The following is a 27673-nucleotide window of genomic DNA, read 5'->3' on the forward strand; positions in this document are numbered from 1 at the left end:
ACTTGATTCACTACATTTCCAAATGATTGAAATAGTCGATCAATTCTCACCGCAGAGATGCGCAAAACTGCCATAAAACACCTTAATATTTTAAAAATATATACATTATAAGATTTCAGAGGAGTGAGATGGACTGTAGTTGTGGTGGATACCATAGCATTTCAGTGGGTATGGCGACAAGGGGCAGTTGAGGGTTGGGGATGTTGTCGTCAGCGCAAGGCGCGTGGCAACTGGAAGCACCTCCGCTACTATTGACGGCTCGTTCTCGCACGCGTAATTCAACCATTGCATTCTTTCGCCGGTAAAGGGTTCTGAAAAAGCCAGTCGCCAGTCGCCAGTCACCAGTGAACGTGTCTTTACTTCCTATTTCCTAACCACTGTTTTGGTTCTTCCCTCTTTCTTGCGTTTTTTCCCTCTTTAATTTTTACTTGGCCTCAGTTGGAATTCCTAAGAAAATGTTACGTTTCTTGTTTGCTGAGTATCTCTCAAGTTGAAAGAGCTTGCTTGACAGGAACGGTTCGTCAGACAAGATGTTGAACGCGAAGCGGCCTCACTTCTTCGAGGTTTTTAACCGTAGTCTGAGCTCTGAACGACTGGTAATTCCTCGTCTTCTTGGTTTCGCATTTTATGCCTGTCTTTTTGTTTGTGATTTTTAGCTGTTATGTTTGGAAAATTAGGGTTTTTTTTTGCCAATTTGTTAAGGTAATCATGATGGTGTGATTTGACATTCTTTGCTTTTACCAACTTTCTTTTAAGCAAGAACAAAGATTTTTATGGCAAACACGCGGAGTTTCGGTTTTTTTACTGACCTTAAGATGATGGGTTTGCTTGATTTCTATATGGGTCTTGGCTCAACGAAAATTAGCGGTTGTACTCGTCATTTAACTTATTGGAGGGATTTTGGTTGCTTTGTTTGAATTTGACGCAATTCAGAACTTTCCATGACAGAAAATCCCGGCAAGGTTTCTCAAACATATGGAAGGCAGAACATCTGGATCAGTTTCATTAATAGGTCCTAGTGGGAAGACCTGGCATGTTGACTTGATTCTGGACGGTGACGGTTTATTCTTGCAAGATGGGTGGCCAACGTTTGTGGGAGATCATTTTATAGAAAGTGGTGACTCTTTGGTTTTCAGATATGATGGGAATTTGAATTTCACTGTTCAAGTTTTTGATACAAGTGCATGTGAGAAAGAAGGTGCATTTTGTGCCGAATGCAGTCAGGATGAGAGCAAGCTTAATTATCATGTGGGGGACAGGAGAGAAAGGGATACAGCAGCTGTCTTGTTATATAAAATTTTTGAAGGAGTGCCAAAGAAAATGAGAGGGATTCCAAGCCATGTTTCTTCAGATTGCATAACCAACAACAGGGAGGCCAAGGTGGATTTATCTCCTAAGAAAGTGCGTCCGCGTGAGGAGTTACTTGCGACTGAAACATGTAAAGGGGCATCCTCTGAAGAAACAAAGAAATCTAGCATGCCAATGAAGAATTCTATGCCCTCAATATCAACTGCTTGTGATGAGAAACCTGGTAATGATTCATTCTTAGCAATGTCTGGAAGCTTGGAGTTCAGATCTTGGATTTGGATTCATGTGGATTTGGAAAAACTTGTCCAACGATACACAAATCCAAGTCTGAGACTTGAAATCCATGCACTCAAGCGTAGCGTTAGAGATTTTGCAATAATGAGGCGTAAGGGCTGGCAATTTCCTGTCATAGTAAATCCTTGGAGTTAAGGTGCATGTTATCCCTGTTTCTATACAAACAAAATAATAGATTTTCTATATCCTCCCTTCCCTTGGGACTCCATCGCTGGCCCCTTCCTCTTCTAGTGGAGGGGTTGGCTGTTCATTGGCAAGCTGATGGACAATCCACGTTTTTTGTTGGGGTTTGAATCTCCAGCAAATACTTGGAACTGGGAGGAATTAAGGGGGACCATGGTCCCAGGGTTCACTGGCCCATTTTATGGGTTGAGTTCCCTGTCATTCACAAAAAAGAAAAAAAGAAAAAGAAAGAGGAAGAAGATGAAATCTTTAGGCCTGTTTTCCACTTTTCTAAGTTTATACAGGAAGTTGGGAAACATATTACTCTGGATTTGGGAGCACAGAATTCGATATTAGATTTTGTTTGGTGTGGATTATAATAAAATTTAATGTAAAATTGTACTAAGATTCTTTCAAATCCACACAAATCCAAATTCAAGTCCCAAACCATGATCCCAAATACTTCTTTGCATAATTTTGTTAAATATTGAAAAACAAGTTATCCTATTCGTACTTATTTTGAAAAATGAAAAATTATTTTGTACAATTAAACAGACTCTCTATTATAATTTTTTAATACAAATATTGTAGAACTAAAAAAATAAGCTGAAATTTTTTTATAATTCTTTGGGAAACTAAAAATAGAAAATAGAAATTAAGAAATTATTTAAATCATAAGAAAAATTAAAATCAAATGGATAAAGAAGATATGGTTACTATTATTTTATTTTAAAGAGAAACTGCCTGCACCTAAATTTCTTATGTGATAATTTAAAAATTAATAATTATATTTATTTTTATTCTTGTATTAAATTTTTTTTATATGTATAAAGATAGGTTATAGCCGGAACACATTAAAAGTATTAAAAATTAAGTTAAAAGAATATGTGCAATATAAAATTTCTTGTCAAATGGTGTAAAATCTAAATTAAAAAAGTTGAAATTTAAAAATTGTAAATCCAAGTATATAGAATAGGTACACATGGATATAACAATTTTCTAGTTCCTAAAAGAAAGATCTTAAAGAATAAAAGGTGACAAAAGTATTTAGTAGTATAAAAATATGTTAATTTTACGTGAGAATTGTACTGAGAGGAGAAATTTTGAGACATTAGTTACAATATTATAAGTTTAGAGGCTGTGCCTTGGTGCGATGGCAAGTGCCTCCACTTGGTACGGGTGGTCTCGGGTTCTAGACTTGGGAGCGGCCTCTCCAAAAATGGGGGTAAGGCTTGCCGACATCCACCTCTCCCAGACCCCACTTAATGTGGGAGCCTTGTGCACTGGGTACAGCTTTTTTTTTTTTAAAACTAAATGGGCCCTTGTATTTTGTGTTGAAGAGAAAGTTATAAATTTGTCGTCTTGTTTTACAATCTTGAGAAATTGTTGTACACTATTTTCATTTACATGATAGTCAGATATTCCATGATTTTCCATTTCCTAACTCAATTGAAGACCTGGATTGAAAACAGAAGAAATCATCAGGAAAAGAACCAGCAAGGACAGCTGTCTTGGTTTACATGCCAGAGGTTGTATGTTGAAAAAGTTGTCAGCACGTGAAGAAAAAAAGGCAGCTCAGGCATTCAATTCCCATTTTCCAAATTTTGTGAGAATTATGAAAAGGTTCAACATCAGTGGTTCTCACACATTGGTGAGTACTTTCTTTTCTCCCATTGGGTATTAATGGGTACATTCTTTTTAAGTTCTATATGTTGTGCACTGAGATAATAGCACAAAAAAACCATTAATGCTTTACTATTCTTTAGTTCTTTAGTCCAAGGGTAGAACAAATCTAAGGGGCTGTTTGGTATCATTTATATTTATATTTTTTCTTTTCATTCTGTAAGTGAAGAAAACAGGATTTTTTTTTTATTTTTATCAGTAAAGAGAAAATTTTTTAAAAAGGGGAAGAGGCATCAAGGGGATGCCACTCAAGTACAACTGTACAACAGAGAAATTGAAAACAACACAACCGACACGGCAACACTGTAATGTGTCAAGAAAATCAAGAATACAAATATGTCCCTCCCAACCATTTTACTGTGCCAATTGGAAATTATGGATATTTTTGATCTTTGATAACCTGCAGAGAGGAAGAAGTTCCCTCAAATGCTCTTCTATTTTTGTTTCTGTTATCAATTTTTGCAAAAGCTGAAAAACTTATTTTATACTTTTCACTTGTTGTGTCGTCCTTGTATTGTACTTTAGTATTTAGAATGAGCTTTTGTGGATTAATCATTCATTCTACATAAAAATTTCAATTAAAACTGAAATAAAATGATCACGTGAATTTAAAATACAAACAAAATTAAAAAAAGATCCATAAATTTTCTAAAATTTTGAAAAAAATAATAAAATTTATAAAATCATTTTTTTACCATTTTTCATTTGTCATGTACAACAGAAGTTTCTGGAGCTCTAAAAGGTGATTTTAAAAACGTATTAGTTACATAAAATACAATTATATTTAATTTATATTTTTATTATAATATTTACTAACTTTTATTCTTTTTTTATTTTTGTTATTTTAGTCTTATTTTTAATTGTTATTTGATTCAAGGATAAAAATGAACATATGCTACGTGACTAATATTTTCTTTTTTAAATTGACTAAAATGTTTGAAATGACCAAATGGATGTCATTTTAATAGACGTAAATAATGTGTGCTTAACTTTGTAGCATTTTTTGTTTTAAAAAAAAAAAAAAAAACAGGGGCAAATCTGGGGTGAAATATTTTGTTAGAGAAAGCCAACTTTTAGCTTTTAAAATCTTCAAATTCTTAATTTTTAAAAGTTCTATGCAAATCTAAATTGTTTTTTTTTTTTTTAATCTTAAGTAATTATTTCCAGAACTGTTGAACTCAACTTTTACTTTCATAAAGGAGAAGTTCATCCAAAAAAAGAGGGCCAAACTCACCCTTAGTTTCATTTGCTTTGACAGAAGTGCTGTTCAAGAAATTCTTTGAACCTTTTCTGTGCTTCAGATTAAGGAATAGACCCCTTCTTGTGGGCCATTTTCATGTAGTAAGATGTGATATACCGCCAGACTTGGGGGATAAGATTACATGTAGTGTTTCTTTGGAATCTTTCACCATTAAGATCCTATGATGTCTTACAATATCATCCTTTCTTGGTCCTCTTGATATGTGAGTGTTGATAGAATTTATGGTACTCGGTCTTGTGGCACTTGCAGACTGGGCCACTGCAGGTTTTCAAGGGGTTCCAAAGTGATTGTGTTTGTACAACTGGTTGTATTCTCTCTTTGGAGGACTCTTGTTGTTGTTGTTTGATAATCTATTAACTGGTTTGCATCACGCAGAAAATCCCATATCAGTTTTCTAAGGCACATCTTCCCAAATGTAAAATAAAGATTGTCCTCTGTAATGCAAAAGGAGAATGTTGGACTGTGAATTCTATCCCAACTACGGGAGTGCATACTATTCACACTTTATGCGGAGGGTGGATGGCTTTTGTCCGCGGTAATGACATCAAAATGGGAGATACTTGTATATTTGAACTTGTGCGCAAATGTGAATTGCGTGTGCATATTCTTGGTGCTGGAGAGGACGGGCTAGACTGTAAGAGTGGGAATGCAGCTTCGACCACTTCACATAAAGCTTGTGATGAGCTGAATTTGACACTAAGCTCTTCTCAAGGCCATCTTGAATGCTTACATGAAACAGAAATATCTGATAAGAAAGGGTTCCAAAGTGACAAGGTATTGAAAACACGTCAAGTAGTTGCTTTATACCATGATAAAATGAAACATCATAGTACTTCAAAAAGTTCCACCAGATCCTCTCTATGCTGTCAATCAGAAGCTTGGAATAAACAGCCAGGTAAGTTTTCTGACTATTCTCTTGGAATATTGGATAAATGTCTAAAACTCCTATGACCATTAAGAAAGAAACATTCTAATAATCCTATGGAAAGGGCAAGTTGTATTCCATGAATATTTTGTTAGTATTTCCATTACATTGTCAGCTGCTTTTGAAGATATGAGGATAAAGTTTAGGATTCATTTTAGTTTGCGTTGAACACTGTAGTTGAGTTCATCGCATGATTATTAATTTAAAGGTCCTTGCTGCCACAAAATTCCATGATTATTACTCGTATGATGTCTGTTTGAATGACAATCCTACTGTCAACCACCATAGAGATTAGGCAAACAAGATAATGATGTCAATAACGACTAAAGGATGAGCATGAGTCCATAAATAAACAGGGTCATGTGCACTCTGCTAGATTAATTCAAAATTGAGCCCTTAAGTGATTGTTAGCATGAGTCCATAAATAAGCGGGGTCAAGTGCACTGTGCTATATTAATTCAAAATTGAGCCCTTAAGTGACTGTTAAGTGTTAACTACGGTTAATTGAAAGTAAATCCCATTAAGCCTATTTTGATCATCAATAAGTATTTAACCAATAGTTGCATAAACAGAGTTGCCGAGTGCTTGCATATTTTCTTTAGATCTTTCCTATGTAAGAGAGATACTCTTGAAACCACATTTTCTTGTTCGTAAAATTCTTCTCAGTAGCTTTGATTTACGTGGCATTTTGAACATCTTCTGTTAACTTGAATGAGCTTCTGAACAATAAACTGAGGCAGCCATCCTGGATAGTACCAACATGAAAGATGATTCAGGTTCACATGCAACAGGTTATATGTTGATGTGGTCAACTCCTGAAGAAGAAATAGTTGCTCGGTCCTTTAGTTCCCCATTTCCTTATTTTGTGAGGTTCATGAAGAAGTTCAACATTAGTAGATCGTACATTTTGGTGAGTAGTTTCATTTTTCTTTATGTATTTTGATTTAGAATTAAATCATTGTTTCATTTAATATATCTTTGCATTGCAATAGATAAATTTCATAGAAATTTTCCTGGTGCTTGATTGGTATTTAGTAACCTTTGGTTGTTTCATTTAAAATTAAGTAGATACAAGGAGAGGATTAAATTCTTAATGAAAGTATAAATTAGGAGCGGAAAGTGAATATTTACGGCATGTTTACTTAAGTTTCCGGATATGGTTTTTTGTATCCAAAAACAAGTGATCCAAGAAAGTTTAAAAAAAAAGTTCATTTGATTAATCATTTTTTTAAACTGTTTTTTGGTTGCATTCTAAAAGCACTCCCGTTTTTAGATTTCTATAAAAAAGATATTTTCTGTTAATTTGGATGATATCCAAAATTCCCACCCCTTACTCCTCTCATCAGTCGTAATCCACCATCCTCCTCTTCCCTTGTTGTCGGCGACTGTGGCCAACTGATCAGCGGCTGTCGGCCAATTCCAGAACACTGGAAAATGAAGCAAGATGGTGAAAAAAAAGAAGATGATGCTCACTGGCCCCATTCTCTTGGCTAAACTGCTTTTGTCCTGCAGCTTGACTTATTTGGAATGCCTTGGAAAGGAAATATAATTTGGAAAATAATAGAAAACCCTAATTAGTGAATCATAATAACAAATCCTTGAATGCTGAAAATTAAAAAACTAAGTCCAAATATCCTAAACTATGACTACACAATCCAAATGATAAGCACATCTCCAAATGCCTTAATCTTGCTCGTAAGTCATATGACTCAAGTGTGATCTCTTGACATCCCCCATCATGCAGGGCCGAAACAATGGGAAAATAAATAGGAAATCAAAAGAGAGTAAAAAATGATAACAGAACTCAATCAGCTTGTAATGCTCAATATTTCAATCTGCTCCTCATGGTTACATGTCAAGCCTTTGTATAGGCTTTCTCCTAATGCTAAATAAGATACAATTTCTATGGGAATAATATCAAATAGCATAAGGAAATAATAGAAAATTCCTAAACAAGGAAACATAATCTGGAAAATGAGAGCAAATCACTAAATTTTGAAAACTTACAAATTTAAATCCAAATATCCTAAATTATGCCTACACATATAGTAAGCGTGAACATCTCCAAATGCCTTTATCTTGCTCATACGTGAAAACTTCCCCATCATTCTCCTCTGGTTGGAAAAAGCTTGACCTTGAATTCGAAGCATTTGAAGGATGCTATACTAAGAATCATGCAAGATTGGAATGAATGATATAATCCACTAGTTTAAAAAGTAAGTATGAATACAAGTGGACAAAGTCATTGGAAACAAACTTATTATGAATGATAGATCCCATTTATGTGATCTCACTCATATCTTCAGCCTTGAGCTTAATGGACTTACTCTCTATGGATGGCTTGATCTCTTTAGTTTCCACCTCCTTAAGTTCCTTCATAGATTCTTTGGGCTTATATATCAATTTTGGAACATCCCCTCAGATCCTATTGCTAATAGAATTGGTTGTAGCTCTGATTTTGACAGAGGCTCAGTAAGTGTCTCCATATACTTCTCCGTTTCTTTTTCAAAAATTAACTTGTTTTGGTGACAAATTTTTGTGCTTTAACAATATTGAGTTGATTGCTTAGCTTGGTAACTGTCAATAGTAGTTTGCTTGGTTGTAACTACGTCCTCTTTTATCTACATATTTAAATGCGCCATTACTTCAGTCGTTCATTTTTCATGTCCACGATTTCCTCGTGATATTTCAAATCGATATTTCTCCATTCTGCAAGGACATGGTGATGTAGGAGTAGGACTGCAACAAACAGAAACAGTGACAGAATTGAGGGGGAGAAACAGAAGGAATAAGAGGAGGAGGAGAAAGAGGAAGGGAAAAGAAGAAATAAGGAGGATGAAGAAAAGGTGAGGTGGGAGAGAGAGAATAGACGTGAAGGAGAGGGAGAAAGAGGCTGCTGTGAGAGAGAAATTAAAGTGAAAATTAGTCATCAAAAGTTTCTTAACCTTCCATCATAAGTCTATATTTACAGTTTATTGTCAAATCCTGAAGATAAAGCTATTAAAATTACAAAATAACCTCAAAACAGTAAAAAATCACAAAATAAACCCAAAGTAATTAGAAATTACTGAAATTAGTAAATATCCTAAACTAATATAAAATCCTTAATTTTTTAAATCTGTGCCTCTTATAAAACTGTTTAAAAGGCCATAAAAGCAGCCTTTTTGATACTCCCTAGGCCGAAGAGAACTCAACTCGGAAGAGTTAGATTGCCAGTACCACTCTTAAGAGGTTTGGATCAAGCACACAGATCATCCTCAGGAAGCCAAGTAGTTGGGTACTTGAACCTGCACAAGTACTTGAAGTAAAAGCAAGAGGCTCAAAAGTTCCTTGACAAGGTATCAAATCGTCCACATTGAAAACAATATTAATATTCCTAGGGAGAGTGGGTCAATGGCTTGGGCATGCAATTTCTTGAAGCAATTCTTGGGATATCATCATCATGGAAGAAAGTGATCCATGACACAATCACCTACATTAAAATCTCTAGAGCTTTATGATGCACATATGCAGTGAGTTTATAATCTATATTGCTCACGGCAAGTTTACGCCTAACCTCAACATGCAAACCATGGATATGTTGTGCATAGTATATAACAAGTTTTGAAATGCGAGCATCGGGTGGTAAAGAAACAATATCAACGGGAGCATGGGGTTTGTATCCAAAGAACACTCAAACATGCTCTTGCCTGTGTGCCTATTTGTGGAATTATATCAAGCAAATTAATGCTAGGCACTACCAAGTCCCAAGTGACATGTTTCTCATAGAACACATCTTAGGGAATCACCCAAAATACGATTAACAACCTCTGGTTGACTATCAGTGTAGGGGTGAAAGGCAAAAGAAAACATCAAATTAGTGCCATGCAACTTTCGAAATGTGTTCCAAGTTCCAAAAGTAATTGATAAACTCTACAACTCTATTAGACGCAATGCAGCTATGCAATACCAAATTCCAAGTGTCTTGTTTTTCTCCTACAACACACTTGAGGAAATCACCCAAACTATGATTAACAACTTCCAAAGTGTTTTTCAAAAGTAACCAAGAAACTTGACATCTCTATTATACACTATGGAGCTAGGCAAACCATGTAGTTTGACAACTTCCTTGAAGAATAGCGTGGTGACATTTGATGCAAGAGTCTTTTATGAGAAAGGATAATGTGCCATCTTAGAGAACCAGTTTTGGGTCTGCATTCAAGTCTTTCCATCACATGTGTGGCAAAGGAAGATGCATAAATTCAGTGCTTTGTTTATTAGGTTTTTTAGGTACTACGAAGGATATAGTAGCTGACCCAGACAAGGTCGAGGGGGAAGAAACAATACAGAGGGCCGAAGAAGAAGAAAGAAGAAAGGAGGAGAGGAGGAAGGAGAAGCACACACACCTTGATTGAAATTAGCTAATATGTTTTCATCCTATGGAATTTTTTGAATCTTGTTGAAATTTTTAGGCTTAAACTTTGATTTACTAAATTTTTATGGAATTTATGAAGTTTCCAAATTTTTTAATGAAATTGTAAAATTTTCTAGAATTTGATTATATTCTTGAATGATTGTTTTGAAATTTGATGGATTTGATGATAATTTTAGAATTTTACGATTTTTTTAGAGAAAATTTTAAATTTTCTATGGTTTATGAAAATTTCAAAATGTAATGATCTTTATGGAATTTCCTGAATCTTTATGAATATTTTGGAATTAAAATTTTAGTTTTCGACATTTCTTGCTTTGTTTTGAAATTTTTTGAATTTTATGATATTCCTTAAATTTTATGATTTTTAAAATTTTTTATAATTTTTTGAGCTTTTTTAATATTATTGAAAATTTTATAGTTTGTAGGAAATTTTAAAAATATGTGCATTTTTGTATAATTTTTGGAATTTTATAAATTCTATTTTTTATTTTTATGGAAAATTTGAATTTTATGAAGTTTTTTGAAATAAATTTTATTTTTCCTACATTTTATGAAAATTGAGTTTTTTTTTTTTTTAATTTTCATGAATCCTTAAGAAATAAATTCAATTTAATGTTCTCTATATTTTTAGGAAAAGTTTTAAGTTTCTAAGTTTTATGATACTATTGAAGTTTTATGAATATTTGTGGAATTTTTGAAAGTTTTTAATTTTATGTTATTTTTTTAGGAACTTTATGAATTTTATGATATTTTAAAAGATTTTATTGCATTTTTAATTTTTTGTTAAGTTTTTTTTTTTTTCTTTTTTTAACTTAAGAATTTTCTAAAATTTTGAGATTTTTTTAACTTTCATAATTTTTAAGGAATTTTCTGAATCTTTATGGAATTTTGAAATCAATTTTAATTATTGAATTGTTATGTAATATTGAAAATTTTAATGTTAGCCACTGATGATATATATATTAGATGAGAGGGAATCCATATTCTATGAAAGAGTTACTAGGTTCATAAGCCTATTTTTATTGGCAACTAAGATGTATATAAAACTATTAAAAACTACAAAATAGCCCCAAAATAATAAAATATTACAAAATAACCCTGAAGTAATAAAAATTTACTGAAACTAAGAAATCTATAAAACTATTAAAAACTACAAAATAGTCCAAAATAATAAAATACTACAAAATAACTCTTATATTCCTGAATCTGCTCAGATCTAGGAAACCTCCCTTCCTTTTGTAAATCCCTACAATATTTTCAGAAAAAAGAAATCCTTACCCAATCAAGTTTGTACCCTTCTTATATCCCATAACAAACCTCAAGTCAAAGAGTTCGTTCAGACTACAGCCCTTGATAAGTGTCTTATCCCAGCCTCTTCCGGAGAACAGTATATTGATCTAGAGCTTGACCAAGATTTGATCAACCAATGGCTCAGAGAAGGTTATACTCACCTCCATTTCGGTGCTGTTTGACTTCTCCTCACCTTGCATGGCAGAAAAAGACTTCCTGTTACAGCAAGAATCACTCTTCTCAATACCACTTATACTCAGTAAGAGCATGCTGCAATCGGAACTTCTCTTACTACACTTCAAGTTGGAAGTGTCTGCCTCACCTTTTTCCCGAATTTCAATATTCCTCTAAGGGATGAGAATCTGAAAAACTGCATAAAAGTTCAGCTTCAAATCACTGGTGCTCCTCAGATATCATCTGCTTACATGGCTACTCTTCATCATCAGCTCATTTACAGACTTCAAGATCATGCTGTTGATCTTCCCCTTCCAGGACAGTCTGACAACACTATTCTGATCACCGCTGAAAGAGAAGATGAAGTGCCAACCATTCTGCAGATTTCAAGGCAAATCCCCAGGGACGAATTGAAGCAGCTGATCCCGCTGGAATGGATTACCAACTATGAACAACTTCATCAGCAGTCAATACCTATTCATCTTTCAGATCTATTTGTACCTCGTTCTTCTAAAAATCACTTCTATGGTCTTAACTCTCTTGGTCTCCAGGAAAGAACATGGCTCTGATACCACACGAGAGTCGAGAGCCCCTTTGACCTTCTTTAGTAAAGCAACCAATCTAAGACCACATCTCCAACACAGGCGTTCCCATGGCCACTCAAACGGAGAACTCGGGTCTTTCAACCAATGCTTTACCAGAGGATGTCAATGGGGACCGTACAACCTTTCTGATGTGCAGGATCCTCCTTAGAGGCAAGCACAGAGCATACTTGGCGCCATGTCATGATCATCAGAGGAACCCATTACAGTTTCGTTAAACCTGAGGTTTGCCTTGCGCTAGCATCGTGACTCGGCAGGTTACGGGTATCCACTATAAAGTATTCCCTCATGATATCATGGAGGTATTACAAGCTCATAGAAGTGGAAGATAGAACCCCTTTGGACAAATAGTCTTTAGGGAAAGAAAGAACTTAGAGAGCCATGGATGAAACACACAAAAGGATTTTTTATTTCTTTCAAACTTGTTCTAGCTCTACTCTACCTTACAAACGGGAAGGCAGTCCCTTAAATAGAGTTCTGAGACCTCCAAAACTTACACGAGAAGCAAGCATTTTACAGACAATTGATAAGGACATAAAACAAATATGATAAAAGATATAAAGTAGATGACGACATAAAGCTAAAGTGGGTGAAGACTTTTATGGCGATGACTGACTATTGACAGAGATGACCTAACAACTGACACGACAAAGGTGACAGCGCATGGGCGGCTGCATTTGTGTGGGAGTGGCTCACCACTTTTAATCACGTTAACAACTTTTGACTCACTCGCAAACTTATTACATACGCAAACATAAAGTGGCCCACCATTGTGGACTTTGGTGACAATAATACATAAAGTAAACAATATGTGGGGCTAGATGTGATGAGACGGCGAGAGGTTGAGGTTGAGGTTGATGTAATCGTCATTCGTGATCTTTCCAAAGATTGGACGGTGGTAAGTTGGGATCCCAAGGATAATCTTCATCAGTGTCTATAGGATCAAGATTAGTGTGGTCCTTGTCAGGTGGTTTAGGAGTTGGAATCTCGTTTGGAACAACTTAGACGAGTTCGAAGCGGAACTGCAGATTGTTCATTTCGCAGAGGTGAGATAATAGTGAATGCTTGTAGCTCGGCCATCTACTGGGGAAGTTGTACAGCGTATCCCATTCGTAGACTTGATTCTGGGACCATAAGAGGTTCCTGTTTGAATTGTAGAAATATGGTCTATGCAGAATGAAGATACTGTGTACTGTGGCTGCTTCAGCTGGGTCCATTTTCCAAAGGTTATGATTACCCATGAGGGTAGTCAATTTCTTTCTCTAAGTGAACAAAGGATCAAACAGCTGGAGGAAAGTCCAAAACAGGGATTTCTGATTGGCTGGATTATCAAGATGATCGTACGTCTCCTGAAGTGGGAGGAATATAGCATGTACCTGCAAAATAGAGATATACCGTATATACCATAATACATGAGTATTAAAGGATGATGGCTTGATGATGTAAGGATTGAGGAAAGGGTAAGATGAGAATGTCAGGTGATGGTTTATCAGATCAGCATAGTAACCATAGAAGGTCTTGGCATAGGTTTTGATTTTAGAGGTATCAGTGATCTCTGGAGGTATCTCTGGAGGAAACTGTATTTGGGTAGAGGCACCAAGGTAAAGGATATCTGGTGGTGAAGAGGAGGATGAGGCCATGAGGATTAGTGGAATGGCGCGGTTTCTGGAGATAAGGAAAGAAGTTTTTCAAGGACGAGATAACATGTCGGCAAGAATATTGTGGTCGCCTTTTATATGCTTCACAGAGAAGTCATATCTGGAAAACCAATCTTTCAGTTTGAGAATCTGTGGATTAGGGAGAATCTTGTTCTGAAATTCAAGCATCTTTGGGAAAGATGAATTGTCCATTTCAATTGTGAAGTGCTTTGATCTGACATAAAAGTCAAATTTTTAGATTCCATTTTTTACTACAATAATTTCTTTGAACACAGTGTGATAGTGCTTCTGGGAATCTTTGAATTCTCCACTTGCATGTCCACAGTAGGATCTCTTGTTGTCCTTATCTTCAAGCAGTAAAGCACCCCAATAATGGTCACTAGCGTCTGACTGGAGGATAAGATTTCCTATGGATGGAATAGTTAGAGGCGGTGGATCCTTCGCAGCTTTCTTGAGGTGTTTGATAGCTTATGTCTGGTCAGGGCCCCATGCGGGTGGTTTCTTGTTCAACAGCTGTGATAGGGAACTGGTGAATTGACTTGCATGCGGGATAAAGTTTCTGATGTAATTAATGATGCCAAGAAATTGCTGCATTTCTTTGACAGAAAGATTATCATCAGGAAATTGTGATATTTGATGAGGACTTGGGCAGATGGTCTTGTGAGATATTTTCATTCTCAAGAAATCAATTTCATGCTGTCCAATCATGCTTTTCTTTTCTGATAGCATTATCCTGAATTGTGAGGTTAGCTAGTGACAATGTTCAAGAAGATGATAATGATCTGCATGACTTTTGGAAAATAATAAAATATCATCAATGTAGGTCAAAGTGCTGTGCAGGATAGGATTGAAAATCCTGGTCATTGCCTTTTGAAACAGTGATGGCGCAATCTTCAGTCTGAAGGGTAAAACAGTCCATTGGAATTGTTCATTTGGAATACAGAAGGCTGTTTTGAATCTGTCATCCGAATGAATTCCAAATTGACAAAATGCTCCTTTTAGATCAAACTTAGAAAATATCACGACTTCAGCAAGATGGATGAATTGCGTTCTGGCCTTTGGAATAGGGAACTTATCATCCCTAATGAACACATTTAATGGCTTATAATCAATGACCAATCTTTTCTTTCCTCGGATCTTTTTTGATCTTTTTTCAACGTAAAATGCTTGGCATGCCCAAGAGGAACTGGTTGGTTTAATTAAACCTTGCTTTAATAATGAATAACATTCTTCCTTGGCAAGTTTAAGATCTGAGGGGGACATCCCCGGATGAGTAGCTTTGGTAGGACTGGCACCTTCATTAAGCTTGAACGGGATGTGAATGAAAAAGTTTGGGTTTTTCCAAAGAGGATGGTTATGGATGAACTGGTCATGACTTTCAGCACATAGCTTCAACAACTGGTTTTGAATGGGAAGGAAATCAAAGGAGGAATGGGAAAGAGAATAGATCTTGTTTATCGGAGTAAAGGCTTTGAATTCTCTTTTGCACCGAATTCTTGTGGGAAGAATCCTCAAGGATTTTGAAAGACAGTAAACATCCCATCCTAATAAAACATCTTTTTTAGGAAGTGAACTTCCAATGACATGAGTCCAAATGATGCAATTAGGAAGAAGTTTAATCCTAATTTTTCTTTTTGAAATCAAGGTGGTAGTGAAAATCTGATCATTAGCAGCTTTAAAGAATTGGGTATGAAAGACCAACAATTTGATGGTAGAACTTTTGGATTAACCATGGTCTTATGGGATCCCGTATCAATGAATGCAATAGCAGGTATGGGTTTAGCATACTTTTCAGGAAGAAGCTGGATTTGAATATGGGGACTTATCTGAGAATCTTCAGAGGAGAGAGCAGGCCGGATATTGAATATTTCCTCTGATTGAGAGTAATCTTCTGAATCGGATTTTTCTGAATCAGTAAGGACAAGGATTGTCTCTTCAGTCATTTCTTTTTGTTCTGATAGGACAGACTCGACGTTTGCATCAAGATCTTCTGTTTGTAACTGTTGGGTGAGTTTTGCAGACTTTGTCCTGTTCATCGGGCACTGTTTGGCATAGTGTCCTTTCTTTTTGCAAATGAAATATCGAGGAGATTTATCATGTCCTCATTGATCCTTCTTCTTGAAGAATCCTTTCTAGTGTGATTTGTTGCAGTCACAATCTAGATCACACATCATAGGGTCGACATCCCAGATAAAATGGCCTTTAATCTTGTCAGTATAGATGGGAGATCCATCTGGATTGATACTGTCAATGGGAATGTCATCTTCAAAAGTAACAAGCTTTATCATCAAGGATTGGAAGACTGGTGGTGTGCTAGAGGAAGCACCATCTTTTGGGTCAAACACAGTCTTTACGGTTCCGTTTGGTAGTCTTTGGAATTTTGGATCAGAAGAAAGAAAAGATTGGTCATTGATTATAAGATTAAATGTGTTCATTAGGGATGATAAGTTCCCTATTCCAAAGGCCAGAACGCAATTCATCCATCTTGCTGAAGCCATGATATTTTCTAAGTTCGATCTAAAAGGAGCATTTTGGCAACTTGGAATTGATCCGGATGACAGATTCAAGACAGCCTTCTGTATTCCAAATGAACAGTTCCAATGGACTGTTTTACCCTTCAGACTGAAGATTGCGCCATCACTGTTTCAAAAGGCAATGACCAGGATTTTCAATCCTATTCTGCTTAGTACTTTGATTTACATTGATGATATTTTATTATTTTCCAAAAGTCATGCAGATCATTATCATCTTCTAGAACATTTTCATCAGCTGGCCTCACAATTTGGGATAATGCTGTCAGAAAGGAAAATCATGATTGGACAGCATGAAATTGATTTCTTGGGAATGAAAATATCTCACGAGACCATCTGTTCAGGTCCTCATCTTGCTGAGCAATTATCATAATTTCCTAATGATAATTTGTTCATTGAATTCCTGGGTTTTGGATGATCCTGGATCAGTTGGGGTTGCCATAAGCATGTGTGAGAGATTTGTAATCTCATCATCTGATGTGGACAATGTCTCTGACGATGCCTCAGTGGAAACATCACTGTTATCTTCTTCAGGGGATGCTTCAGGGATAGGTAGAATATTGTCAGCAAGCATCGATGGTGGCTGATCCTGAGATGGAAAAGGTTGATTGAACTTTTGGTCAACAAAAGTGGGGTTTGAGGATTCTGATTTGGGCAAAGCTGAGGATCTTGAAGAGGAAGGTTTGAAGGGTGGTATGAGAGAATTTCTTCTGAGGATTTCAGCTGTGGATTTGAAATATTTGGAATAATCTGGCATGTAAGAGGGAGATGGTGGTGAATGAGATGGGAAAGAGGAATAGGATGGTGAATATGGAAAGGATTTAGGGACATAGGATACTAGAGGAGGACGATGGAGATCTCGTTCCATCTGAGATAACTGATCTTTGAGTCTGTTAATCTCAAACTCCTTCTGATTGAACATAGGTCCAAAATATCCTTCATCAATGTATTGTCTGAGCTCAGTATCAAGACTAGCAATCCCTCTTTTCAGGCCAGTGTACATCTCATTAAGTTGGGAATCAAAATGATAAAGTCTTTGGCTCATCTGAGTGCCATGAGAAATAAGCTTGTCAACTTTATGATCGATGGAGGATAAAGTTGAATTCTGAGATTTGGCATTCTGGGTTTGCCAGTTTAAGACTTGCTCTGCTTAAGAGGGAGGCTTTCTGGAGCCGTCTGGCTGAACTTCAGTGGTTTGAACAAAAGGTCTAGAATGGATGTTTAATTCTGGATGTGCTCTGGGTTCCAATGGTGGAAAGTGTTTGTCATATGGAGAAGCCATAAAACAAGGAGTAGGTTGCGTTTGGATTTGGGTAGGTATTGGATTCTGGTAGGGAATTGGATCAGGTTCTTCCAGAGGAAGTAATCCTTCTTGTTGAAGAATTTCAAGAGCTCTGTCATAGATCCATAAAGGCTTAGGTTTAGGATCTGGACGCCGGATTCCTATCCATGGGCTGCTTGGGTCGTCAGGCTTTCTCTGGGGAGTAAAAGGTTTACAGGATGGTTTGGTTCAAAGCACTTCACAATCGAAATGGACAACTCATCTTTCCCAAAGATGCTTGAATTCCGGAACAAGATTCTCCCTGATCCAAAGATTCTTAGACTGAAAGATTGGTTTTCCAGATATGACTTTTCTGTGAAGCATATAAAAGGCGACCACAATGTTCTTGCCGACATGTTATCTCGCCCTCGAAAAGCTTCTTTCCTTATCTCCAGACTTCGAGCCATTCTACTTATCCATATGGCCTCATCATTCTCTTTTTCACCACCAGATATCCTTTACCTTGGTGCCTCTACTCAGATACAGTTCTATCCAGAGATACCTCTAGAGATCACTGATGCCTCAAAAATCAAATCCTATGCTAAGACCTTCTATGGCTATTATGCTAGTCTAATAGACCATCACCTGACTTTCCCATCTTACCCTTTCCTTAATCCTTACATCATCAAGCCATCATCCTTTAATACTCATGTATTATGGTATATATGGTATATCTCTGTTTTGCAGGTACATGCTGTATTCCTCCCACTTCAGGAGACGTATGCTCATCTTGATGATCCAGCCAATCAAAAATCCCTGTTTTGGACTTTCCTCCAGCTGTTTGATCCTCTGTTCACTTGGAGACAGAAATTGACTACCCTCATGGGTAATCACAACCTTTGGAAGATGGACCTAGCTGAAGCAGCCACAGTACACAGTATCTTCATTCTGTATAGACCATATTTCTACAATTCAAACAAGAACCTCTTATGGTCCTAGAATCAAGTCTACGAATGGGATACGCTGTACAACTTTCCTAGTACATGGCCGAGCTACAAGCCTTCATTATTATCTCACCTCTGCAAAATGAACAATCTGCAGTTCTGCTCCGAACTTGTCCAAGCTATTCCAGATGAGATTTCAGCTCTTAAACCACCTGACAAGGACCGCACTGATCTTGATCCTATGGACACTGATGAAGATTATCCATGGGATCCGCCAACTTACCACCATCCAATCTTTGGAGAGATCACGGATGAGGATTACATCAACCTCTACCTCTTGTCGTCTCATCACATCTAGCCTCACATATTGTTTACTTTATGTATTATTGTCACCAAAGTGCACAATGATGGGCCACTTTATGTTTGCGTATGTAATAAGTTTGCGAGTGAGTCAAAAGTTGTTGACGTGATTAAAGGTGGTGGGTCACTCCCACACAAATGCAGCCACCCATGTGCTGTCACCTTTTGTCGTGTCAGTTGTTAGGTCATCTCTATCAGTAGTCAGTCGTCACCATATCAATAGTTTGAAAGAAATAAAAAATCCTTTTGTGTGTTTCATCCATGGCTCTCTAAGTTCTTTCTTTCCCTAAAGACTATTTGTCCAAAGGGCTTCTATCTTCCACTTCTATGAACTTGTAAACCTCCATGATATTATGAGGGAATACTTTACAGTGGATACCCATAACTTGCCGAGTCACGATGCTGGCGCAAGGCAAACCTCAGGTTTAACGAAACTGTAATGGGTTACTCTGATGATCATGACATGGCGCCAAGTATGCTCTGTGCTTGCCCAAGAGGAACTGGTTACTTTAATTCTTCTCTGGGAATCTGCCATGGAATTTGGAGAATAGTGGGAACATCATCTTCTCTTTCAGTAGTGATCAGGATTGTGTCTTCAGATTGTCCTGGAAGGGGAAGATCTACAGCATGATCTTGAAGTCTATAGATCAGTTGATGATGAAGAGTAGCCATGTAGGCTGAAGAAACCTACGGAGCACCAGTAATCTGAAGCTGAACTTTTATGCAATTCCTTAGATTTTTGTCTCTCAGAGGAATATTGAAATTGGGAAAGAACGTGAGACAGACACTTCCAGCTTGAAGTGTAGTAAGAGAAGTTCCGATTGCAGCATGCTCATACTGAGTATAAGTGGTGTTGAGAAGAGTGATTCTTGCTGTAACAGGAAGTCCTTTACGACCATGAAGGGTAAGAAGGAGTCTGACAACACCAAATGAAAATGAGTATAGCCTTCTCTGATCCATTGATTGATCAGATCTTGATAGAGCTCAAGATCAACATATTGTTCTTTGGAGGAGGTTGGGATGAGACATTTATCAAGGGCTGTTGTCTGAACAAACTCTTTGACTTGAGGTCTGTTATGGGATATAAGAAGGGTATGGACTTGGTTGGCTAAGGATTTCTTTTTTCTAAAAATATTGTAAGGATTTACAAGAGGAAGGGAGGTCTCCTGGATCTGAGCAGATTCAGGAATATAATAGTATTCTACCAGGTTGGTGATCTTGGAAGAAGTAGTTCTTTTAATGGAAGGAGGAAGAGAGATGGAAGAAGAAAAACGATTGTCAGTTGAGGGTGTATCCATGGTTTGCAAGTTTCCCTTAAACTATTTGTACCTCGTTCTTCTAAAAATCACTTCTATGGTCTTAACTCTCCCGGTCTCTAGGAAAGAACATAGCTCTGATACCACACGAGAGTCCCCCCTTTGACCTTCCTTAGGAAAGTAACCAATCTAAGACCACATCTCTAACACAGGCCTTCCCATGGCCACTCAAACGGAGAACTCGAGTCTTTCAACCAATGCTTTACCAGAGGATGTCAAAGTGGACCGTACAAATAAATATAAAATCCCTAATTTCTTAAATCTATGCCTTCTGTATAACTGTTTAAAAGGCAGCAAAAGTGGTTTGTCATCTGAATATCTCTTCAGATCTTCAATTCAAGTGCATCTTCACTATGGTTGTTGGCAATGATAGTAGGGATGCAAAACTGGCAAAAGTGATGTTGTGCTCACATTTAATAGCACATACATAAGATGAAAGAGCCATGAACCTTCAATATTGAAGTCTTGAAGATGTGCAGTCATGGTTTCAAATAGCAGCCGCAACTTACGGAATGGATTTTTGAGTTCACTGTTGTTGTGGCCATTACCAGTGGCAGACGTAAGGGGGGGCTGTGGGGACAGCTGCCCCCGGCACCCCCACCCCAAAAAAAAGCTCTGCAGTGTTTTTTTTTTTTTGGGTTCCCACTATGTTCATTGAAACAGCATACATTTAGCCTATCAAAAATAACAAAAGAGAAAAAAAAAAAAACCACATACATGTTTCACCCCTGCCCCTAGACAAACTCTGGGGAATCCATTCTATTGCAAAAGCCCAATTCATTAAAAAAATACACCACTCTCTCTCTACCTTTCTCAGAAGGGGAAAAAAAGGAAATTAAGAAATTATTTAAATCATTAGAAAAGTTAAAATTAAATAGATAAAGAAGATATGGTTAGTATTATTTTATTTTAAATAGAAACTGCATGCACCTAAATTTCTTATGTGATAATTTAAAAATTAATAATTATATTTATTTTTATTCTTGTATTAAATTTTTTTTATATGTATAAAGATAGGTTATAGCCGGAACACATTAAAAGTATTAAAAATTAAGTTAAAAGAATATGTGCAATATAAAATTTCTTGTCAAATGGTGTAAAATCTAAATTAAAAAAGTTGAAATTTAAAAATTGTAAATCCAAGTATATAGAATAGGTACACATGGATATAACAATTTTCTAGTTCCTAAAAGAAAGATCTTAAAGAATAAAAGGTGACAAAAGTATTTAGTAGTATAAAAATATGTTAATTTTACGTGAGAATTGTACTGAGAGGAGAAATTTTGAGACATTAGTTACAATATTTTAAGTTTAGAGGCTGTGCCTCCGCCTTGGTACGGGTGGTCTCGGGTTCGAGACTTGGGAGTGGCCTCTCCAAAAATGGGGGTAAGGCTTGCTGACATCCACCTCTCCCAGACCCCATTTAATGTGGGAGCCTTGTGCACTGGGTACGACTTTTTGTAGTTACAATATTATAAGTTTGAAAGAAATTAAGAAATTATTTAAATCATAAGAAAAATTAAAATCAAATAGATAAAGAAGATATGATTGCCTATTATTTTATTTAAAGAGAAACTGCATGCACCTAAATTTCATACGTGATAATTTAAAAATTAATAATTATATTTTTTTTATTCTTGTATTAAATTTTTTTTATATGTATAAAGATAGGTTATAGCCGGCACACATTAAATTAAGTTAAAAGAATATGTGCAATATAAAATTTCTTGTCAAATGGTGTAACTAAATTTAAAAAGTTGAAATTTAAAAATTGTAAATCCCAGTATATAGAATAGGTACACATGGATATAACAATTTTCTAGTTCCTAAAAGAAAGATCTTAAAGAATAAAAGGTGACAAAAGTGTTTAGTATAAAAATATGTTAATTTTACTTGAGAATTGTACTGAGAGGAGAAATTTTGAGACATTAGTTACAATATTATAAGTTTAGAGGCTGTGCCATGGTGCGATGGCAAGTGCCTCCGCCTCGGTACGGGTGGTCTCGGGTTCGAGACTTGGGAGCGGTCTTTCCAAAAATGGGGGTAAGGCTTTCCGACATCCACCTCTCCCAGACCCCACTCAATGTGGGAGTCTTGTGCACTGGGTACGGCCTTTTTTAGTTACAATATTATAAGTTTGATATTTACAAGTTAGTGGCTAAAGTTTTAAAAGTGTCAAACACAATGTTTTAAAAGGCTTAATTGAGGCTCGCCTCAAGGCAAGGCATGCCTAAAATGCCTTGAGGCTTAATCTAAAATACCAAATCCCAAAAAGGTTAACGCATTACACATTGAGGCTTGTGCATTTGCACAAAAGGCACGTCTTTTTCGCCTTTTTACTTGAGGATTACACATTTTGGGTGTGTGATTCTCAAGTATGATTTGGCTAGAAAATATTAACTCCATGTTTATATAAAAGGAATGTCATAATATGAGTTGATTTCTAAAACTCTTGAACCTCAACCTTTCTAAAACGATTTAGTTGTATCTTAGATCTTGAAAAATAATTTGAACTTTGTAATGTTATAACTATCTATTGTCATTTTGTCATTATTTACATAATGAATTTAAGTTAGCAATTTTTTTGAATGGCTAACAAGTAGTTTGCAAATTATATTTGAGTGTTTTTTTTATAGTTATATTTATGATTTTCTTGAACTTTTCTTTATTTTTAAAATATTTAATTTATTCACATATTTTTATCTAACGCCTTGAGGCTTACGCCTCGCCTCGCCTCTTAAGGGTTTGAGTGCCTCACCTTACGCTTTTGCCTTTTAAAACATTGGTCAAACATTTTTAAATTCTGTCAAGAGTTACTTAAAATGATAAAATTGGTAATCTATATTATTGTTGGTAGATTAATTCAACTTTTTTTAACTATCCTTAATCATTTGTAAAAAAATGTTTTTTTTAGTTATGAATCTTGTTTAAAATCAAGCTTTGCAAGAAGATGGAAGATCAATACCTTGTGAGTTACTTTATTATATACATTAAGAAAGATACTGGTTTATATTTAAACTCTAAGATTTTTAATTTTTTAATTTTTTTAAATTTTTTTTTTTGTATTTATCATGCTCATAATGGCATGTAATTTGACTAATTTTCACTTTTGTTGAGATGTGTCTGTGTGTGATTCTAATTAATAATTAAAAAAAAAAAAAAATTCTATGTTAATGTAGTAGATAATTTAGTTTAAAATTTTATAAGTCATAATAATTACAAACATAATAAAACATTCTCAATTTCTTTTCTACATAAATTTTACAAACCCCCCCCCCCCGGGGAACCATGATTGTTGGATCTGCCACTGGCCATTACGAGCCGCTACCCTTACATTATGGTTGCTATTAAACTGCTATAAGACGGCTATGGCAAATTATTATTATTATTATTATTATTATTTTTAAATTTTTTTCCTGCCCTTTTTTTTTTTTTTTCTAATTTTCCCTTTCATAATTCAATCTCAATAAGCTATGTGAAAAGAGTGGGGAGAAGGTTATAATGAGGCAAAATTGTTGATTTTTAGTAATGACTAGTTATGCACCAATTGACAATTTGATATGAATACTGTTATCTTAACAAAATTATTTTAATAATATTAGAAATTTGATATTTCTTTTATATATTGTTCAACTTCAACCTTATTTTCTTTTCTAGTTTTGTCATGTTCAAATTGTTAATGCTAATATTTTTTTAGTGATAAATTTTATGATTATAATATACAATTTTAAAGCTTAGGTTATATAATGTCACTTGTTGGTCTAAATTTATTCGATTTTTATTGCTATAATTAAAAAAATAATTGAACTTGTTTAATTCATTGTATGTCTTGTGTTCCTAATAGATTAGTGGTGTGTATAATCTATTTTGATTCATTAATTACTTTATCACATATGATTAATGAAAAGCGAAGAATTATAATTTTTCCTATCAATTGTGTTTTAAAGTCATTATAAAATTTACTGCCATTTGTAAACAATAGTGCTAAGTCGAACTAGATGATCCAAAATCAAAATATACTAAAAATCTTTTTAAGAAGGATTAAGAGCTTCAAACATGCAAATATACCAATATACATAAGGTTGTGTACTTACAAAAATTTCATGGTTGTTACACCCTCTGCTACTCCTGCTTTCCACCACTACACCCATTACTGTTGTGCTATGCTACTTGCTACTGCTATTTAATCCTCATGTGTAGCAGGCAGCTTGTGATGTTATTACTCTTGTTGGCCAGGCTTTGGCAGTGATCGTGCTCTGTTTGTGGCCTTGATTGAAGGGAAAGGATTTCCAATAGATGATTTGGGAGTTGTTTAGCTAGCGAGATGGTTAGGTGTTGTGGATGGTAGCTGCAGGAGTGATTATGATGGGCTAGGGTTATGCCATAGTTAGAATCTTATGATTTGCAATTCAATTCATACAATCCATATTAGTTCCACACCAAATTTATTCGAATCTTACTAGCGGATCTAATATAACTGAATCGTTGCCAAATCTATCAATTCACCTTGTGAATCTAACAAACCAATTTGAATCCTTCAATTCACTTGATGTAGACCTATCACATCTTGATAGACCTGACTAGTTTAAAACCCTAAATCTTTTTTTATTGCTTTTATTTTTGCACTATTATCTTCCATTCCTTGTCTATGTCTTTTTTGTGCTAAAAAAAATGACAAAATGGAACTTGAGGCCATGTTGCCTTCACAGAACCATTTTTCATTCTTGGAGGAGTATAGTGTTCTACCATTGAGAGAAGGGGCAGAACACTTATCAGCTAAGGGGGTACTCATGCTTCATTTTGTTCTTAAGATTGGAAAATTTGGTTTTATTTAAAGTATTTGTTCATTTAATATCATTTTTTAAAGTTATTTTTTTTTAAATTCGAGAAAGAATATGCATGAATTATATATTATTGTTTTAATTGTTCATAAACAACCAATGTTCAGTTTCTAATGATTTTTTGTTGATTGCTTACCTTAAACAGCATAAATTTCATTTTTTTCTTATTAATATATCTAGATCATTCCCTTTTTATTTGTTTGGAGAAAGCATACACATGAAATATGATTTTTTTGTTTTAATTTTCAAAATTTGAATGTATTTTACTGGTTGCTTGTTTGTATATGGAAATATGCATGTCATTTAGAATTGATTTTGAAAATTTGTATTTTACAATTTGATTCTTGATTCTCAATTCCCAAAATTGGAATTTTGAATCACAGTTTGAGTCTCAATTTGACTACTATGGGTTACACTAGTAAGACCAGACGGTTGGTTGTCTGAAGGTTGGGCTGGCAGTGGTAGATTGTGTTTTTGTGATGGTAGTGGGGGAGGATAGAGATGATGGTCTGATATCAAATTGATGCAATCCGATTGACACAAGAAAGATACAGGAAAATAGAAGAAAACAAAAAATAATTTGGAAATTGGAAGAGAGTGAAAAATGAAGAAAAAACTCAATTAGGGCTGAATGCTTAATCTTCCAATCTCTGCTCCTCATGGTCATAGATCAAGCCTTTATATAGGCTTTCTCCTAATACTAAATAAGGGAACAATCTCTATGAAATAATATCAAATCTCACAAGGAAACAATCAATCTCTAGGAAATGATGGCAAATCCCTATATTAGGAAATATAATTTGGGAAACAATTGCAAATCCCTAATAATCAAACATAATGGAAAATCCCAAATGCTGAATATATAAAATAAAATCCAAATTATCTTAAATTATGCCTACACATATGATAAACACGAACATCTCCAATTGCCTTTTTTTTTTATTTTTGGTAAAAGAGGGCAGCACCTCCATTTATTTATTAATAAACCCTCACTTTTGGCGGAGGAATACCGTGGTTACAAGTTAAAACCAACTAATTAAATTAGGACAAATAAAATTAAACATAACTAACAAAGGTAGTAAAAACATAAAAACAACAAAAAACAAAACGAAATATCCCAAACGAAACTCTAGAGATGAACTAACGACGAACGGAAACAAGACCCCACCTATCCATCCGAAAGATACCTTTCAGATAACGTGGTAGAAGGTGTTGTTCTTCGTAGATTACATTTTTTCTTATTTCTCCTTCTTTAGTAAGAAAATCTGTCGCACTATTGCCTTCCCTATATTGATGCATCACCATGACATTCACTCCTTCTAACTCTGCCACGAGCTCCTCCTAAAATTCCCAAAGATACCACACAGTACATCTCCAAATGCCTTGATCTTGCTAGTATGTGACCTCTTGACGTTCCCCATCAGAGTCTGAAGGTTAAGAGGTGGCAGATTGTTGTTGCAGGGAAGGGAGAGGATAAGGGGAACGTGGGATCCTCCCACTGAGGATTAGTTTGTAGATGGCTAGTGGGTAACACCCACTTCAAGCCACTCAATCATGGGTCAAAGTGGGTGACTGATATACCCCACATTTAATTAAATGGGTTCACGAATATCCATTTATTTAAGATGGGTATGAGTGGGTGAAAAGGTATTGGGCTATATTGCTGCCCCTATTTGAGGTTAGAACAACCCAAGTTGTATGCCATTACATCTTGTGAGAGAATGCTGGCATTAGTTATTAAGTTGATGAGAATAGGGTATTCCAAGAAACCAGTGTCATTAAACCAACATGAAGAGCTGATGCTAACCTTAAGTAAAAGCTGTGTTTGAATGTGGGTCCTGCTAGCATTCAAAGGACAACCTTTTCTCTTTTTATGGAAGTTCAATGTGGCAATTTCAGGTTTAGGCCCTTGAGGATGGTAAAATTACTGTCTCCACTGGGCACGAGTTCACTGCGCTCATACTGTTTAATTGTTTTGCAAATTGTTTGGACCAAAAACTTACATTTACTAACTAGTTTCCATCATGCAGAAAATCCCATGTCACTTTTCTTTGACACATCTGCCAAAATGTAAAACTAAGGTTGCCCTTCATAATTTAGAGGGAGAATGTTGGAGTGTGAATTCAGTCCCAGCTACAAAAGGACAAGCTGTACACACTTTCTGTGGGGGGTGGATGGCATTTGTTTCTGGTAATAATGTTAAGATGGGGGACGTCTGCATTTTTGAACTTATTGGCCAGTGTGAAATGCGGGTGCAGATATTGAGGATTGGAAAGAAAGTGCCTGGACATCAAACTGAAAAGCATGTTGTAATGGCTTGACTGTTGGGTCTTGTTCTGCCTATTGGCTTTTTGTGCTGACAAGGTGAAACTGAAGAAGTTGCAGCCGCCACCAGATACCGTCCTAGGTGAGGATTATGTGGCCAGCCTTGCGTTTTATTCTTAGTTCAATTGGTTTCCTTTATAATAATAATGGCTTGTCAAACTCTACAGGTTTGGAGGCCAAGCAAAGAGGGGGGATAGGGTGACTTGTTCATTATTTATAACTATATAATAAGTTTTTGATGGATGAAATCAGTGCTGAATCAGCCTAAATCCTTGTATGATTGAACAATTCTATGCTGTATGTTCTTTAGTTTCATTTGTGTTT

At 35.6% G+C, this 27673-nt stretch overlaps 1 protein-coding gene across 4 annotated transcripts; it reads left to right on the top strand.

Moving 5' to 3' along the window:
• LOC131162411 (B3 domain-containing protein Os01g0723500-like) lies at window positions 1-27673 on the top strand. 4 transcript variants are annotated; one of them, XR_009138774.1, is made up of 8 exons: window positions 1-301; window positions 512-596; window positions 949-1531; window positions 3237-3415; window positions 5084-5603; window positions 6425-6543; window positions 27055-27431; window positions 27517-27673. XR_009138774.1 is itself a non-coding variant. In XM_058118858.1 (7 exons), the coding sequence occupies exons 1-7, from the start codon at window positions 201-203 to the stop codon at window positions 27343-27345; spliced, it is 1878 nt and encodes a 625-aa protein (XP_057974841.1). In that variant the 5' UTR covers window positions 83-200; the 3' UTR covers window positions 27346-27673. The 4 variants fall into 4 exon arrangements, 1 of the variants encoding a protein (XP_057974841.1); XR_009138775.1 differs by having other exon boundaries at window positions 83-301; window positions 3240-3415; XR_009138776.1 differs by having other exon boundaries at window positions 159-385.

The sequence above is a fragment of the Malania oleifera genome, chromosome 8 (assembly GCF_029873635.1).
Source record: "Malania oleifera isolate guangnan ecotype guangnan chromosome 8, ASM2987363v1, whole genome shotgun sequence".
NCBI classification, from domain to species: domain Eukaryota; kingdom Viridiplantae; phylum Streptophyta; class Magnoliopsida; order Santalales; family Ximeniaceae; genus Malania; species Malania oleifera.